This window comes from Pan troglodytes, chromosome 19, assembly GCF_028858775.2.
Source record: "Pan troglodytes isolate AG18354 chromosome 19, NHGRI_mPanTro3-v2.0_pri, whole genome shotgun sequence".
NCBI lineage: Eukaryota > Metazoa > Chordata > Mammalia > Primates > Hominidae > Pan > Pan troglodytes.
Genome location: NC_072417.2, coordinates 37991518 through 38007802, shown reverse-complemented (window position 1 = coordinate 38007802; position 16285 = coordinate 37991518). Strand labels below are relative to the sequence as shown.

The 16285-nt window shown below is 59.7% G+C and overlaps 1 protein-coding gene across 4 annotated transcripts; it reads right to left on the bottom strand.

The window, feature by feature from the left end:
* Nucleotides 1-162: 162 nt before the first annotated feature.
* On the bottom strand, nucleotides 163-16266 carry GIT1 (GIT ArfGAP 1). 4 transcript variants are annotated; one of them, XM_511377.8, is made up of 21 exons: nucleotides 15945-16266; nucleotides 10171-10304; nucleotides 9613-9725; nucleotides 9386-9491; nucleotides 8615-8832; nucleotides 8430-8524; nucleotides 8026-8068; nucleotides 5649-5675; nucleotides 5418-5466; nucleotides 4986-5058; nucleotides 4332-4429; nucleotides 3823-3934; nucleotides 3550-3683; nucleotides 3209-3361; nucleotides 2907-3137; nucleotides 2765-2818; nucleotides 2500-2586; nucleotides 2318-2391; nucleotides 1976-2158; nucleotides 1767-1830; nucleotides 163-1602 (listed from the first exon to the last, which is right to left on the bottom strand). In XM_511377.8, the coding sequence occupies exons 1-21, from the start codon at nucleotides 15994-15996 to the stop codon at nucleotides 1390-1392; spliced, it is 2313 nt and encodes a 770-aa protein (XP_511377.3). In that variant the 5' UTR covers nucleotides 15997-16266; the 3' UTR covers nucleotides 163-1389. The 4 variants fall into 4 exon arrangements, with proteins under 4 accessions (XP_511377.3, XP_016787597.1, XP_003315594.1 ...); XM_016932108.4 differs by having other exon boundaries at nucleotides 163-1623; nucleotides 15945-16233; XM_003315546.6 differs by lacking the exon at nucleotides 5649-5675.
* Nucleotides 16267-16285: the final 19 nt, after the last annotated feature.

Below are 16285 nucleotides of genomic sequence, written 5' to 3'. Positions count from 1 at the left end.
TCATCATACATGTTAGCTTTGTTATTCGCAAACTAACTCTTCCACTAGACAGACGTTCCCAGCACAGGGGCTTCCCTAGGGCGGGGGTCCTGGGGCACTTGCAGTCACCCTTCATGTCTGCCACCTCCTTCCAGCCCCCATTCTCTAAGCATCAGAAACAGCTCATGGTCACTTCTTTATTTTTGATACAAATGTACATGACACGTCTTGACAGCCCACCCACCACCACACAGGTAGGGCCTGGCCCCCAGGGAAGAAGCGGGATGGGGAGAGAGCTGGTGGGTCCCACCGTCTGCCTCTCCAGCCTTCCCAGGCTGCAGCCAGGTTCCCAGGCCTCCAGAGGGTGGGACCACAGCAGGTGCAGGTAGTGATGGTGGGTGCTGGCCTTGCCGAGGTTACGGGGAAGGGACTCAGCTCCACAGCCACCAGCTGAGTCGGGGACCCCGGGGAGCCAGCCCCAGGCTCAGGTGCTCAGTCCTCCACCCTAGCCAGCACACATTCCCCCTCCACGCAGGAGCAGGAGGAGATGGAGGGAAGTGGTTTTTGATTTAAGTTCATAGAGAAGGGGCGAGAGTGGGGAGGGATCAGGGAGGCAGCGGGCAGGACCAAAACTGGCTACCCGGACAGTCCCTGGCTCCAGGTGGGGAAGGGAAGCTGATCCCCATGCTGGTCCCACTGCTCTGGTCCCCTCACCCCTCAAAACTCCAGATGGACCAGGCCTCCGGAACGGCACTGCCGCCCACACACTCAACACGCAGGCACGCGGGGGCACTCAGTTACCACAAAGTTAAAATTAAGGGGTGGGGAAGAAAAAAGAAAAAAAAAAAAACAGACTTTCCAGTGTTTGCTGCTGGGGACCCCAGCACACAGGTTGGGGCCTGTGCCCTAGGCAGGGGCCATATGGCATTAAAGGGAGAGCAGCAAGGGGCTGGTGGCTACAGGGCAGGGACATCCATGGAGACTATGTACAAAGGAGGGGATGCCCCCGCTCAGCCCCCAGTAGGGCTGAACTGGCTCATGGGGGTGGGGCGCATGTACGGAGAGCTGCCCCACTTGGAGTGTCCCCACCTGCCCCTTTGCTGAGGGTACCCTAGAAGGCGAGGGGCTGGGAGTGATGCCTTGCAGGCCCCTGCTCACTAGGAGGGGGGAGATGCTATATACAGAGGGGAGGTGCATGGAATGTGGGGGACAGAAGCTCCTGCCCCCCCACCTCCCCATCCTTAGGGGCTCGACGGGGTGGGCACCAGGGCACCTGGCTGCCAGGGAGTGTGGCAGCACTAAGGGCACTTGTGCCAGTGGCTCTGTTGGGGTGGGGATTAATGTCTGGAGTGGCCCAGCTCCTATGGCCAGTGAGGTCCTAGGGTGCAGGTGAGGGTGTGGGGAGAGAGGTCACTGCTTCTTCTCTCGGGTGGTGATGGTGACCAGCTGCTTGGCAGCCTTGGCGATGTCATAGGCGCACTGGATCACCTGCTGAGTCAGCAGCTGGAAGTCCACTGGGGCACCGGGCTCTGGGGGCACTGTCTTCCGGCACTCACTCTGCAGCCGGTAGGCGCTGGCGTTGAGCAGCCGCAGTGAGCTCCGCACTGGCTCCAGGGCTGGCCTCTGGAGGGGGCAGGAGTGAGGCTGGACCTTGGACTTTAAGCCGCCAGCTGAGATCAGGGCCCAGTTTGTCTGTGTCTCCACCCGGGTAGCGATCAGATGGGATTCTCCACGCCTGCCCCAGCTCGAGGCCCTCCCACTCCTGGTCCTCTCTTTGGCCCCTGTACCTTTGGGAAGAGGGAGGCCATCTCGGTCACAGCCAAATGGATCTTCTCTGAGCAGGGCACGAAGCTGCGGGGAGAAGGGAGGCTATAAAGCAGGGGGCTCTCAAGGGAGGTTCCCAGGGACAGCAGAACCCAGGGCCCCTCATGCTCTCTGCAACACCCTAGAAGCCAACAGGAACTGCATCCCCCTCACCTCCCCCTCCACTCAGTACCTGTCATGCTTGAACTCCTGGGCTGCCCGCAACAGTTCCTGAATGTTCTTGGTGACCTGCTCTGTCTTCAAGATGACATCCTCTGTGCTGGGAAGCCCAGGATCTAGGTCTCCATCCAGGCTTTCCAGCTCTGGGTGGAAGTCTTCCTCTTTGCCCAGCTCTAGAAACCTCTTCCCTTCCAGCCTGAGGCCCAGGTCCAGAAAACAGAGACAAAGATACATATAGAGAAAGACACGTTCCAGCCTCAGAGCCGCCCGCCTTGGTCCTCACACACTGGGGGCCCTCTCAACCTCCCCGCCTCGGCATGTGAGCAGGCTGGACTGGAGACCCAGGGAGCCTCACCCCAGCAGTGGGTCCCCACTTTGCGTGTTCTCATAGTCACTGTCGGCTCCGCTGCCATGGCGGGAAAGCTTGCTCTGGAGGGCGGAGGGAAGGGGCTGTGAGCGCCGTGTTCCTGGACCCACACTGCCCCTAGCCCACACGGCCCCCAGCCACCCTGTGGGCACTGGGCATGGAAACATTACCGTGTGGCGGCTTCCCTCCTGGGAGCAGGACAGCAGCGGGGAGGAGGGAGTGAAGGGCACGGCTGAGGCAGACACCCCTTTCCGGATCTGAAACCCAGGGCAGCGCTGGATGGAGTCAGTGTGCCCCACTGCCCCCTGCTCACCAGCAGTGCGGCAGGGACCAGGTCAGTCTAATCATCTTAAGCCCCGCATTCAGCACAGAGCCCAGAACCCCCTGGGGCTCAGAACCTACTGGCTAAGATGGACACGCCTTCCCCAGGCTTACCCGGTAAAGGCCAGCAGGGACGTGCACTGAATAGATGGCGTCGTCCTCTAGCTCCTGGGGATGTTAGCACAGCGAGCGTCATGGTGGACCCTGCGGCAGCCCCACCCATCTCCCCACACCTTGAGACCCACAGGTGACTCACAGTGCTGTGGAAAGGCTGCAGCCGCGTAGTGAGCTCGTCCCCAGGGGGGCCCCCAAAGGGCTTCAGGGCAGAGCCAGGTTCATACATGGAAAAGGCCTGGCGGTCCCTGCGGTGTGTGCTCCCGCCTGGCGCCATGGGTGTGTGTTCCGCCCGTTCAGTGGGGAGTGGAGGTGTGGGCACCGGCCCTGGAGGCTGCCGGAGCTGCAGGTTCTCCGCCTGCAGCTTGTGGATCTATGGGTGCAAAGTGCTGTCAACCCCCTGGAGTCCTGGGACTCCCCCTCCCACCGAGGCTGCACCCTCACCTCTCGCTGCAGCCTCCGGAGCTCGTCGCTCAGGCTACTGTTGACCTTCATGAGCTGCTGCACCTTTGCCTCTGATGTAGCCAGGGCCTTCTTCAGCTCCAGGTACTCCTGCAGCGTCACAGCCCCGTCAGACAAGTCCGAGGAGTCCATGCTCTGCAGAGAGAGACCTAAGCCGGTCAGCACCTGGGGGCAGGGAGGCCAACACCCGCAGGGGGCAGTTATTGAGGCTAGGAGCGGCCCACCTGTCCCTCAGGCCCCTGGGCTACAAGAGGACAGAGCTGGGCCTCGGCGAAGGCCTGGGTCAGGGCACAGGGGAGTGGGAAGGAGGGTGGGACTCAGACCCGGGCGCGGTTGCTCCGAGTGGCGCCGGTGCTGCGCAGGGGCTCCTGGTCTGTGTCCTCGTCAGAGGCCACGCTGTCGTAGTCGTGCTGGTCGTCGAGGTCACTCTGGCTCCGCAGAGACAGCTCGAGGTTGTCTGAGGACACAGGAGTGTCACTCAGGCCACACTCCACCACACAACCCATCTCTCAGGTCACCACTGGCAGGGAGAGCCATGCAGGAAAGACCCCTGGAGCCCCGCCCACTTCCCACACCCTCCCACACAACCCTCCCACCTGTGGGGCTGCTCAGGCTCTTGCCCTGCTGTCTCCGCTTGGCCTCACTGAGAATGTCGATGATCAAGGTGGCAAACTCTCGGGCATTAAAGCGGGCCAGCTTTTGTCGCCCCTGCAAGGCAGAAAGGGCCAGGCTGGCTTCAGGGGACCCCTTATGACTGACGCAGGGTGGCAGGGACCAAGTAGCAAGGCATGGCCCTGCCATTTAATTTAACCCCAGCTAAAGCATCCCAGCCTAGCTTCACCTGGCTAGTCAGCAGCCAAGGCCACCCGCGGCAGGGTATGATAGAGTAGGGTGCCTGAGCAGAGGCCGGAACATCCACCGGAGCTGCTCCCCAAGTGCTCAAAACAACAGCCTCCTGACCTTCCCAAATCCCAGTGCCAGCTGTGCCCTGAGGGAGGCCCTGGCAAATGCTGGAGAGCTGTCTCAGGCCCCAGCCCACTGCCGGATGAGGAGGGACTGCGGGGATGAAGTAGACCACCCCAGGCCCCCAATCCAGCCCCCTCACCTGATTCCGCGTGGCTGAGTATTCCGGGTTAACAGGCAGGAAGGGCACGGCACTGCGCTCTGTCACCAGAGTGCTGTGGTTTTGGGTAGCCAGCCACACTGTAGGGGACGGACAGGAGCAGATCAGCCACGGTGGCCAGGCCCCCAAGGTGGGGGTGGGGAAGCACTGAGCCCAGCCTTCCTAGCTGCCCCCACGCCTACTGAGCACTGATGTTCAGAACAGGAGTGGTCTTTGGGCACACAGAGCTAGGCTGGGCCAGGGCAAGGCTGGGCGCGGCCGGCTGGGGACAGACAAATGGAACAAGGCCAGTCCCACTCATCCAGACCCAGAGTTTGGGCTGGAATCCGGCTGTGGCCAGGAAGGAGTGATGCAGGGGGGTGGAGCGGTACCAGGGAGACAGCCAAAGTGGGAGGCTGCCAGAGCAAGAGGAGCCCCAGTCTGAGGCTGGGGGAGGAGCACGCTAGCCGCCTCCCCCTCAGCACTCTACCCAGCCTGGGACGCTGCCCAGGCAGGCTCACAGCCAGCAGGGGCTCATCTGCAGGCCTCTGAGCAGCCCCAACCCCAGGCACCCCTTCTTAGCCCAGTAAAGGACCAGAGACCCATGCCTGGGCCGCTCGGGTCCTCCACGCCAGACACTCCTGCTCCCTGACTCACCTGCATCATTTTCTCTTCGATCCACCTCGTCATACACGTCCATGGCGAGTTCCTCAAAAAGCCGGTTGCTGAGCTGGAGGAAGAGAGGGGCCCAGATGTTGTCAGATGCATCGGCTCCCAGTGCCAAGGCCAGCTCCCCAGCATGTTGTGAGCCTTGGGGAACCGGTGGCCTTCCTTGTGCTGCCCAGCCCCTACAGTCTCAGAATGGGAAAGTGGGAAGGGATCATGTTCCAAACTCCAAGGTGGGAGAGAAGGGACCAGTCCATCCCTTTGTAGGGAGGTCAGGGAGAGGGGACTGCTGAGGCCAGTGAGGGGACAGGTCAAAGACTTGGAAAAGGTCATCGAGTCAGAGGCAGGGGAAGCAAGAGCAGAGGGTGGGGGATCAGAGAGGGGCCAGCTTCAAGTGTCAGGGCACTGTTGGAGCAGACTTACCGCCTGCAGCTTCTTTTTAGCAGCTTTGGCCAATTCGGATAAGTCAAGGCTGAGGGCAGAGGGAGATGGGAATTGGGAGGAGAGGAGAGACCTGAGAGGTGGCCAGGCCCATGCCAGCAACCTCCCCAACATGCAGGGATCCCAGGGAGATGGCACCCCAGATGCTGCACACCAAATGCCTCCCTGCCCTACCCCACCTTCAGGCCTGCTGCCCCGGCAGGCACCATATACCTCTGAGACATGCACTTTTGCCGAGATCTAAGTCCAGAGGAAGGCAGCAGAGGGAAGAACAGGACAGAGGCGGCAGTTACCCAGGAGCAGGGCAGCACATGCCTTTTCACATCAGGCCCAGACCCATCTCCACGCACACCCGGCCCAGAAGGGACAAAGCTGAATTCATCTCACCGCGTCCCCCACCCCTCCTCCTCTGGCTTGCTCTTCCTCTCAGTGACCTGTTCGTCCACCACCAGTGTCAGCCACCTGGCAGTCACCTGAAGCCTCCCTCACCCTCCAGTCCTAGTGAAGCTCCCCAGGTTCCTCAATCACCTGTTGCCTGGGCTTTGTAAGTTTCTTAATCTCCCTCCTTCTAGTCTTGTCCCTACAATCCTGTTCCACCCAGCAGCCAGGGTGATTTTTTGGATACACCTGGCTGCACTACCCCTTGCCTTAAAGCACTGCAGTGATAACACGTGCATATGGCACACTCCAAACATACTTCATCAGAATACCCTAGGGCCGGGCGCAGTGGCTCACACCTGTAATCCTAGCACTTTGGGAGGCCAAGGTGGGAGGTTCGCTTGAGGCCAGGAGGTGGAGACCAGCCTGGGCAACACAGAGATACAAAAGCAATTTAAAAATTAGCTGAGCATGGTGGCATGTGCCTGTAGTCCCAGCTACTCAAGAGGCTATGGTAGGAGGATCGTTTGAGGCTGTGGTAAGCTATGATCAAGCCACCGCACTTCAGCCTGGGCAACAGAGCGAGACCCCAACTCTTTAAAAAAAAAAACAAAGGCTAAACATTTTGCATACATTCTTATCTAATCCTCTCCTCCCTGAAAAATAGATGCTGTCATCTCCATTTCCAGGAGAGGTAACCAAGGCTCAGAGAGGTCAAGCAGCCTGCAAGTCACACAGCCAGTAAGCAGCAGAGATGACTTCACACTTCTGTGCCTGGAACTCTCCGCTCTCGGGATGGTCACTGCTCCTGCTGATGCTCTCGGGGCTGCTCATTCTCCAGCTCGTCTCTATCCCAGTCTTGCTTGTAGGGTTCCCTGCCTCCCATGCTGTGCTCCAGCCCGGGGGCTGCCTCAATTCCCATGCAGCATTTCTACCCTCCATGCCTCTGCCTCTCTTGCTGCACTCCCCCATGAGGACTAGAATCACCTGCCTAGGCTGCCTCCCCAGCTAGATTGTGAGCTCCTTAAGGGCAGGGATTGTGTCTCAGGTGCCTCTGTGCTCCCAGTGCCAAGGGCAGTAGCTGGCTCCGGGAAGGTGCTCAGTTAATGTGCTGTTGAATGGAGCCCATATGTGGGTGTATTTACCATACACATGCACGCATGCACACACAGCCCAGGTAGAATCAGACCATAGAAGTAGGAGCCTTGGGGTCTGGAAGAGGTCTGGGTTTAGGATCTGAGTTGCCCAGGCCTGGTTATGCCCATCTGCCCACACAGGCCCTTGGGGAGGAGAGCACCTCCTCTCTCCAGATCCAGGCCAGCAGGCACAGCCTGGCATGAGGACGTGGCCATCAGAGGTGGCCACCAGGTGGCACCAGCATCCATCTTATGTGCTGGGTGAGTGGCAGGGGGTGTCCCACACTGCCTCTCAGACGGAAGCAGAAACACCTCATTCAACCAGCCTCAGGGCACCTGCCTAATTCTGAGCACGCTAGAGGCCTAGCCAGCAGTCACAAAGTTAGTCACATCCCTGAAGCCCACTCATCTTTTCAGCGAAGAGCAGAGGCTTCTCTAAAGACAGTGGGGTTGGTGCCACTGGGACAGAACCCAGTGGCCCACCCTCCCAGCCGGAGGTAGCTTCTTTTTCTTTTTTTTTTTTTTTTTTGAGACGGAGTTTGGAGTTTTGCTCTTGTTTCTCAGGCTGGAGTGCAATGGCGTGCTCTCGGCTCACCGCAACCTCTGCCTCCTGTGTTCAAGCGATTCTCCTGTCTCAGCCTCCCAAGTAGCTGAGATACAGGCATGCGCCACCACGCCTGGCTAATTTTGTATTTTTGGTAGAGACGGGGTTTCTCCATGTTGGCCAGGCCAGTCTCAAACTCCCGACCTCAGGTGATCCGCCCGCCTCGGCCTCCCAAAGTGCTGGGATTACAGGCGTGAGCCACCACGCCCGGCCCACAGGTAGCTTCTCACACCCGAGCCCTCCATGTACTTGACAGTCACGGGGCTCAGACTATGCGGGCCACATACGGAGCTGACATTTTTTACCTGCCTTGGGGCCCAGCATTAGGGACTGAGGACTAAGCTGTGCCTCTAGTCTCTGGGGGGAGGGAGCAGGGTCCTAGGCCTCTGAAACCTGGGCTGGGAGCTCTGGGGGTCAGCCACCCACATGGCATCCAACAGCCTCTGGAAAGGGGCATCAGGTGGGCACTCACCTGTCAGCCATCTGTGGGATGATGTAATGCCCATTCTTGTGATCTGAACAAAAATAAAAATGCCAAGTCACTCACTAGTGCTGGGTGGCCTCAGCAGCTGGGAGCCCACCTCACTGCCATGAGCAGGGCTGGCACCCAGAAGTGTCAGGGGAAAGTGGGGAGGGCAGGCCACCCCCAAGAATGCTGGGAGCTCGCGGGAGGATGCAGGATGCCCACCCCCACTCCCTAGCCCCAGCGATGCTATGGCCCAGAGCCTGCAGCAATTTCACAGGAGCCAGTTGCCTAGCAACATTGCTCCCCAGCCGCTCTGTCACCATAGCACCTGCTGCCGGGTGTGTCCAGGTCCCACCTGCCCAGCCCCAGCCAGGCCTGCCACAGCCAGGCGCCCCCCAAGCTCTGCTCACCCGGCTTGCGTCCACAGAGGTAGAAGGCCAGCCGGTCAGTGAGCTCATATTGGCACTCAACCAGCCTTTCCGCCAGCTCATGGTGCCCCGCCTGCCTGTGAGGAGGGGGTATGGCTCAGACCTGCAGCAGCAGCCCTCACCCACACCCCCACCCACCCACACTGCACCCTTCAGCCAACCCTCACCTGGCATAGTCAATGGGTGTGCGGCCATTAACATCAGGGGAGCCAGGGTCAGCCCCATACACTACAAGCAGCTCGGCCTGCAGTGTCTGCCCTGCCTTGGCAGCCACGTGCAGAGGTGTGGTGCCCTTCTCTGGGTGGAAGAAGTTGGCCTGGGCACCCAGGGAGAGCAGGCGCAGACATGTCTCCAGGTTGCCTGTCCGCACGCTCGAGTGTAGTTGCTAAGAGGAGCAGAGTGTGCAGTGAATACGCATGTGCGTGAGGCGCACCTCCCCACCCACAAGCTGCACCCTGGCTGCCCCTGGGACACCTAGCAGCTCCAAGGAGGCCTGCCCAAACCAGGCTATGTCGGGAGGACAGAGGCTTCCCGCTAGGGGTTAATGCCAATTAATAAACGCTGCCGTCAGTCACCATCTACCACGTGTGCTGTGTGCCCGGCTTAGATACTATTTATGAAGTAGATGCTGTTATTTCTTTCCCATTTTACAGATGAGTAAACTGAGGCTATGAGTGGCTAAGCAACTACCCCCAGGTTTTCCCAGCTTCTGAGTGGCAGCTGTGGGCTTCTAGCCTTGTGTGTCTACTTGGTTGCTGGGGAGCCTCAGCCACACACGGCCTGACCTAACAATCTGCTCTCTCCATCCTGTCTACTGTTACCCCGACCTGGCTGCCTTTGGCGCCCAGGGCTCAGTGGGGACAAAGGAGAGGCCTTCAGAGAGTCGTGGATGGGAAGAAGAGGAGGGGGCCACCCATCTGTTGTAGGGCCCCTCAAACCTTGCTGAGGTCTTTGGCGGTGACCCCATCATCGTCCCGGCAGGGAAGCTTGTGCACAAATGCCAGCATCTGGTACTTGGCCCTGATGAACTCTGACTTGATGGGGCTGCATGGGGCACACAGGAGGAATGGGGAGCATGGTGGGAGAGGGTGGTCACCTTGCCACCTCCCAGGGCCCTGTCCCGGACTGCGCAGTCTCTGCCCACCACCCCTCCAGCCCCACTCACTGGACTTTGTCTTGGGGGTTGGCTTTACGCCGGCCGCTCTGCACTTGTGCGGGGTCCAGCAGGGAGTGCTCCCAGATGGAGTTGGCCCCGTTGCTGGCAAGCGTGTGCACCATCTGCAGGGAAGAGATGCCAAGTGAGAGAGTGCCCACTGCGTGCTAAGCAATGGGGGAAACACCTCCTGAGCGCCTGCTGTGGCTGGCGTAGCTGGAAACGGTACCAAGGGGGCCTACTGTGTGCCCGCACAACCACACCTCCATCTAGTCCAGCTGCCCAAAGACACAGATCCCATGAGTGTGCCAAGGCTCAGAGAGGTGAAGCAACTTGCTCAATGCTACACGACCACGTTGATAAGTGGCAGAGCAGGGGTGTGAGCTACTCTTCTGCATGAAGTGAGTAGATGGGAGGAAAGGGTCAGGATTAGGCTCTGCCCTAGGGGGGTGCTGCCCCTTGGAAGCTGCAGATTCCAGATGGGGGTGTATGTGGGTGAGGGGGAAACGCCCTCATGCTCAGCACACTCTGCCTGAGGGGAAGGAAGAACCACCCAACTGAGCCCTGTACCTGCAGCAGCGTGGGAGGCCAGGCGCTGTGACGAAGGTGCTTGACAATGGAGATGTGGCGTCCCAGGCTCCGGTGCACGCTGCAGCACTCGTCACACACCAGCACACCCCTGCTGATGGATGCCCAGCCAGGGTCTGCCAGGGTGAGGGCAAGGGTCAGCCGGAGCCAGATGATGGGCCAGACCTCCTGAGCACCTGCTCTGGCCCGTGCCAAGCCTAGTACTCTCCACACATTCACTCACTCAGTCCCCAACAGCCTAGGAGCTGGGACCATCACTACGGCCAGGTTACCAGTGAGGGATCTCCCCAAGAGCTCACAGCTGGGGGCTGACACAGCCGTGCCCTTTCCTACATCCTTACCCCTCTGGGACATGCAGTCCCCAGGGCCCATTCAGCAGGCACAGTTTCCTGCCCTGCAGCCACTGCTACCAGTCACTCAGCCTTTTCCCAGGAAACGAGGTCTCTGCCCCAGCCCGTCCCGAAGGGAGGAAGGGATCCCCAAGGGGATGCAACCCAGATGCTGCTGCATGCCAGATGCTGTTGAAACATGCCTGACAGATCACACCCGTCCACAGGTCCTGCCTCTGGCCTCCTGCCAGCAGGTGAGGTCCTTTCATGCTGGAGCCTCCTGCCATCATCACTGAGGGTGTAAGCTGGAGCCCTCTTAAGGAGGATGGACAGAGCAAAGGAGCTGGGCTTGACTGGGCACCCACTAGGTACCAGCTGGGTACATTATGTGTGATGCTGCTTGCAACTGTCAGGCAAGGTAGGACATGCTACCTCTGTGATGAAGAAACAGTGGCTCAGAGAGGTTAAAGGGCTTATTCAAGGTTGCAAGGCTAATGAGTAGAATTGCCAGGATGTGGCACTTTTGATGCCTGAGACCATGCCATGTCCACACTTGCTGCTGTCCCTCTGCCTCTATAGCCTGCTCTCCACTCTTTTGGGAAAAGTGAACTTTGGAAAGAAGAAGCAGGGCCAGGACTGGGTGGGAGTTCCGAGGTTCTTCTCAAGGGTGGAGGAGATGCCACCCATCCTAGGCCCCTTGGGAGACAGCTGCATACGACTCAGGCTGCGGAAAGGTCACGGGGGAGAAAGCAGCCATTGTGTGCCGCCTGAGAGTGGGGGCAGGGCGCCTCTCTCCCAGGACACTTTGCTCTGCCCAGCGGCCCCCACCCTGTCTCAGGAAACCCTGTCCTGGGGTGGGGGTGGGGGACTGGCTCTCTGCCTTGCCCTGTAGCGCTCAGGGTGTTCAGAAGTATCCCCATCAGGGGAGGGACAGGCTTAGGGGGATAAGAATCTCTCCCAACTAGAAGGCAATTCTCAGGCCTTTCCCCTCTAAGGACTTCCACCAAAGTTCCCAGGAAAATTGAGGAGACTCTGAGTCAGGGGCCCAGCCTGAGCTCTGCCCACAGCAAGTGACCCCCACTGAGGCATGAAAAGAGGAAGTAAAGGAGAGAGGCCTGTCTTTGGGTTTAGGCTTTTTAAGGGACCCCCTCCCAATCAGGGCAACAGAGGGATGCCCAAGGTGACCGCCAACACCTTCCTGGGGGGCTGACTCCAGGGCTCAGGAGGAAGGGACCAGCCTCTTCGCCAAGAGGGGGAGCCCTAGCATGCACTTCTGGGCTGGCTTTACCCAAATAGTGAGGCACCCCAGGTGTGGAGAGCTCCCTCTCCCCACTCCAAACACCACTGGGTCAGGGGGCTGCCAGCTAGCCACCTCCAGCAGCCCAGGCAGGAAGCCGGAAATGATGCAGCCCAAATTCCTCTTGGTGGGGTTTCCTGTAAGTGGGGAGCCGCCCAGGGCAGGATCATAAATGGGCTGACCTGAGGTCTGTGGTCCTACCGGAGAAGCCGGGCGTGGAAGGCTGACTATATATCCACGGCCAATGGCTCCAGAGCCCTAAGCCATGGGCAGACCAGACGTGGTGAGTGACCCTGGCTATGGCAGTAACCAAGACCAGGATGCAGGAATGTGGTCCAAGGGTTTGCCTGGCACTTTCCCCCAGCCTGGGGGAGGGGTTCTCCCTCTCCTCCAGGTGACCTGAGAAGAATGGTAGGCAAAGGACACTGTCCTGGTCTGGGCAGCCGACATTGGTGTCAGCTCATTTCTGGATGACACAGATGGGACGCCCACCCTAACCATTCTGTCTCCTCCCTCTGTGCAAGTGCCCTTGGGACTACCCAGATTGTAGTTTAAGGTGAAGGGATCCTTGCATCAAGAGGCTCCTTGGACCAAACCTGGGACGGAAAGGACAGGAACTATAAGGGAACTCGTCAGCCCTCCCCCTGCGCTTCTGGCTCCACCGGCAGGGTATGGGTCTGTATGTGTGGAGAGGTAGCAGGCGTGATCCTGGGATCACGTTAACCAGTGCCAACCCCATGGAGGCCTCTACTACGGTGAATTCCTGCCACCACCTGAAGCCATCAGTGGCCTCCAGGGCCAGTAGGTTTGCACATACAGGCCAGCCTCAGGCCTCCCTCCCCTGAGCTAAGGGCCAGATCTCCACTAGACTAAGGGAAAAGCCCACATCATGAAGGCAGGCGAGAGTAGTCCTTGGGGTAGAGTCAGAATGGTGGTTACTTCTGGGGTGCACGGACTGGGAGGGGGTACTTGGAAGCCCCCTAAGGTGATGGAAATGTTCTATAACATGCTTGTCTAATCTGCAGTCCATATGCGGCCCAGGCAGCTTTGAATGTGGCCCAACACAAATTCATAAACTTTCTTAAAACATTATGAGACTTTTTTGTGACTTTATTTTTTATTTATTTTTTGCTTGTTTTATTTAGCTCACCAGCTATCATTAGTGTTAGCGTATTTTAGGTGTGGCCCAAGAAAATTCTTCTTCCAATGTGGCCCAGGGAAGCAAAAAGATTGGATACCCTTATTCTATAACATGATCAGAGCGGTAGTTACACGGGTATACACACATGTAAAAGCCCATCAGGATGAACACTCAGGTGCAGGCATTGACACACACAAATTCTACCTCCATAAGGGAGGAAGAGGAGCCCAACATTTGTCCCACTCTGCAATCTACACTATGAAGAGACAAATCAGCCTGTAGCTTGTCCCGTAACATGTCCCCGGCCTTGCTCACCAGAGATACCTACAGGACAGGCATCTTGAGGCCTTCACTCTCACCCCCAGGGTTGCCAAAGTGGAAAAGGCTGAGATAGAAGCCCATGGGGTGAGGAGAGGCCCTTGACTGAGATCGTGTGGCAAGGTGGGCCAAGGCTAAGGAAAGGGGAAGATGCACATTCTCCAGGGCTCCCTGCCCCCTTCCTCTCTTGGACTCCCCAGGCAGGCAGGAACACACACGGTGCCTGACGAGGTGGCACAAGCTGCCAGAGCAGCCATGTCATGTCCAGCTGCCTAGCAACACACTCACACTTGTCCCGTGTGCCCATGCCCGGGAGCAGAGGGAGGATGGGGCTCTCTGGGGACAGGCTGCATCTCACCTCTGACCTCCATGACCCCCCAAATTAACCAAGCACAAAAAGTCCCTGGCCCCACTCCTGTGGTTGGGACTGCAGGGCTCCTATCATAATAAAAGAAGCCTGTGACCCTGGGGTGGAGCGATACACCATGGGGCTGGCACTGGATCTGGACTCCGGACTGCTGGGTACCCTCATGCCTCTCTGCCTGAGATGCCACAGGACCCAGACCAAACATGCCGCTGCATGCCAGGGCCAGCATCCTAGGGTCCAGGTGTGGGATAGTCCTAAGCAGCCAGCCAGGGTCCTAACAAGCAGCCAAACACTCAGGGAGTGCCTGCCATGTGCTGGACACCTCGCTGGGTGCTAGGTGGGCTGATGAGTAAGACTGTCCACATCCTCCCCACCCCACCATCCTCACCTTCTCACCACCTTCCTGACTTCTATTGTGAATCAGGGGAAAGGAGGCATCTGGGGCACAAATTCCTCTGACGGATGAGGACCTGGGAGTAGGAGCTGGGCAATCCAACACATCTGATGCCCACCATTCCTCCCTGAGCCCACTGGGCATCCAGAGGCTGTGGTCGGACATTCAACGCAACATAGAAAGGACAACTGCCTTGCTGGTGCTGCCCTTCACCCCTCCACCCCAGAATCAGACCATAGATTCGGAGATGGCAGCCCCCCAAAAACCATTTCTACTCCAACTTCTTTGCCTCTGAATTGAGGAAGCTGAGGACCCCACAGTGAGGAAAGTCTTGTTGGGATTACAGAGTAAGCTGGGAACAAAGGCAACACTAAGCCCCAGACTCCCCCGATTGGGCGCCTGCTAAGACTCTCCTCCACATTCCATGCCATGCTTACCCCACGGAGTTGTGGAACAGTGGGGAGACATTTATAAGGCAAGGTGCATCCTCAGCCCTGCCATCCCCAGACCTGCCTGCAGCTCGGGGAACGGAGTCACAGTTTCTTAGGGGTATGGACCCTCAACCCCAGGGCCCTCTAAACCATGATAAGCCCCTAGGAGGCCTTGGTCATAACCACCTATGGAGTATTTTGTGCCCAAGCCCTGCTAAGTCATAGTTCCCAAATACTCTAGCTTGGCACCCCCAGAACCACCAGAGCATCTGTGAGGCTCAACCTGTGGGGTCCTGGGCCTGCTCAAGGGGTGGCTGAAAGTTACGGGCCCACAAACCAGCACCCCATACTCTCACTCTTAATCATGCCCACAGCCCCGCTAGAGTTCACGGACCTCCGAAGCCTGATCAGGGGCCTACCAGGGAGATAGCTTCTTTGCTAAAGAAAGAATGGATGTGGGCTAGAGCTTCCTTCCCAGGCCAGCTGCAGAGCCCCGTCACTGGCTGTCCTCCCTCATCAGAAGGGAGCAGCCTCTTGGATCATTACCCCTGACTTCCTCAGCAGGCCTGGGGGGTTTCACTCCAGCCCAGTCCTAACTCTGTTAGGAAAAAGAAGGGAACCACCATGTAAATACAGCCAGGAGACAGGCCAGGAAGCCAGCAGGATACGGGGAATCTCGGCACGGCCTCCCACCCATTTCTGGCCAGACTGGGCTAGGGGACAGGGAGGGGCCCGCGCCCAGGATAGCTTGATGCCAAACTCACTTTCCCAAGCAGGCTTTACCGGTGAACAGGAACAGCAGGGTCCAGCCGAGCTGTTCCCAGTCACCACCAGCAGGCCTGGGGATGCCTCCTGAGAAGACAGCCGGGTCTAGACTGGCCCTGAACGCCAGGCCCGGCAAGGAGCGCTAGCCTTAGGAACCCGAGGCAGGGAGTCCTGGGAGTAGCCACCGCTCATCTGCTCCTGAGGAGACGGTATTCAGGCCCCACTGGCGCATCTGCCCGGCCCTCTGCTCCTTGCCCTCCACCACCCCGGCAGGCGTACCGACCACGCGAGCAGCAGGTGCAAGACGCGGGGGTGGCACTGAGATGACATAAAACCACACTCGCCCCCACCTCCCAAGCCCTGACGGCCTCCGCCACGGCCCTCCTGCCACCCCAGGCTGGCGCTTCCGTCGGATACAGAGATGGAGGTGGAGGAGCAGCCAGCTGCCCGCCTCCCTCAGACCGAGGGGCGGAAGGCGGCGCCGGGAACGTCCTTCCTCGCTAGTCCACGGCCTCCAGGGAGCATGGGCACCCCAGGCCGGCCCTCCCGCCAAGGGCGCAGCTCCGCAGTGGCCGAGGCGGGGGCCCAGCCTGGAGGCCGCAGCCCCCCGCCCCGCCCAGCCCTCCGGCCCCGCACAGCGCTCTTGCCAGGCCCCGGCGCCCGCCCGGCGGCGGCCTGGCTGTGCGGTCCCGCCCCCGGCCCCGCCGTGCTTACCCGGGGCGCTGCAGTCCGCACACACCTCCGCTCGCGGCCCCTTTCGGGACATCCTCAGCGGCGACGCGGCCGCAGCCCTCTGGGCCAGCGTGGGGGGCGCGGGCGGCGGGCCCGGGCGGCGGCGGCGGCCCCTGCTGCCCGGCCCGGCTCCGGCGAGGCCCCGGCGAGGCTCCGCGCGCCCGGCCAACCGTCCGCCCCGGGGCTGGCCCGGAACCCGCCGTGCCCGCCTGCCCGCTCGCCCTCGGGCGCCCTCCGCCCCGCGCCGCCCCGCCGCCTCTCGCGGCTCCTCTCTCCGCCCCCTGCGCGGCTCCCAGCCGCTTCTGCAGGAAGCGGCGCAGGCC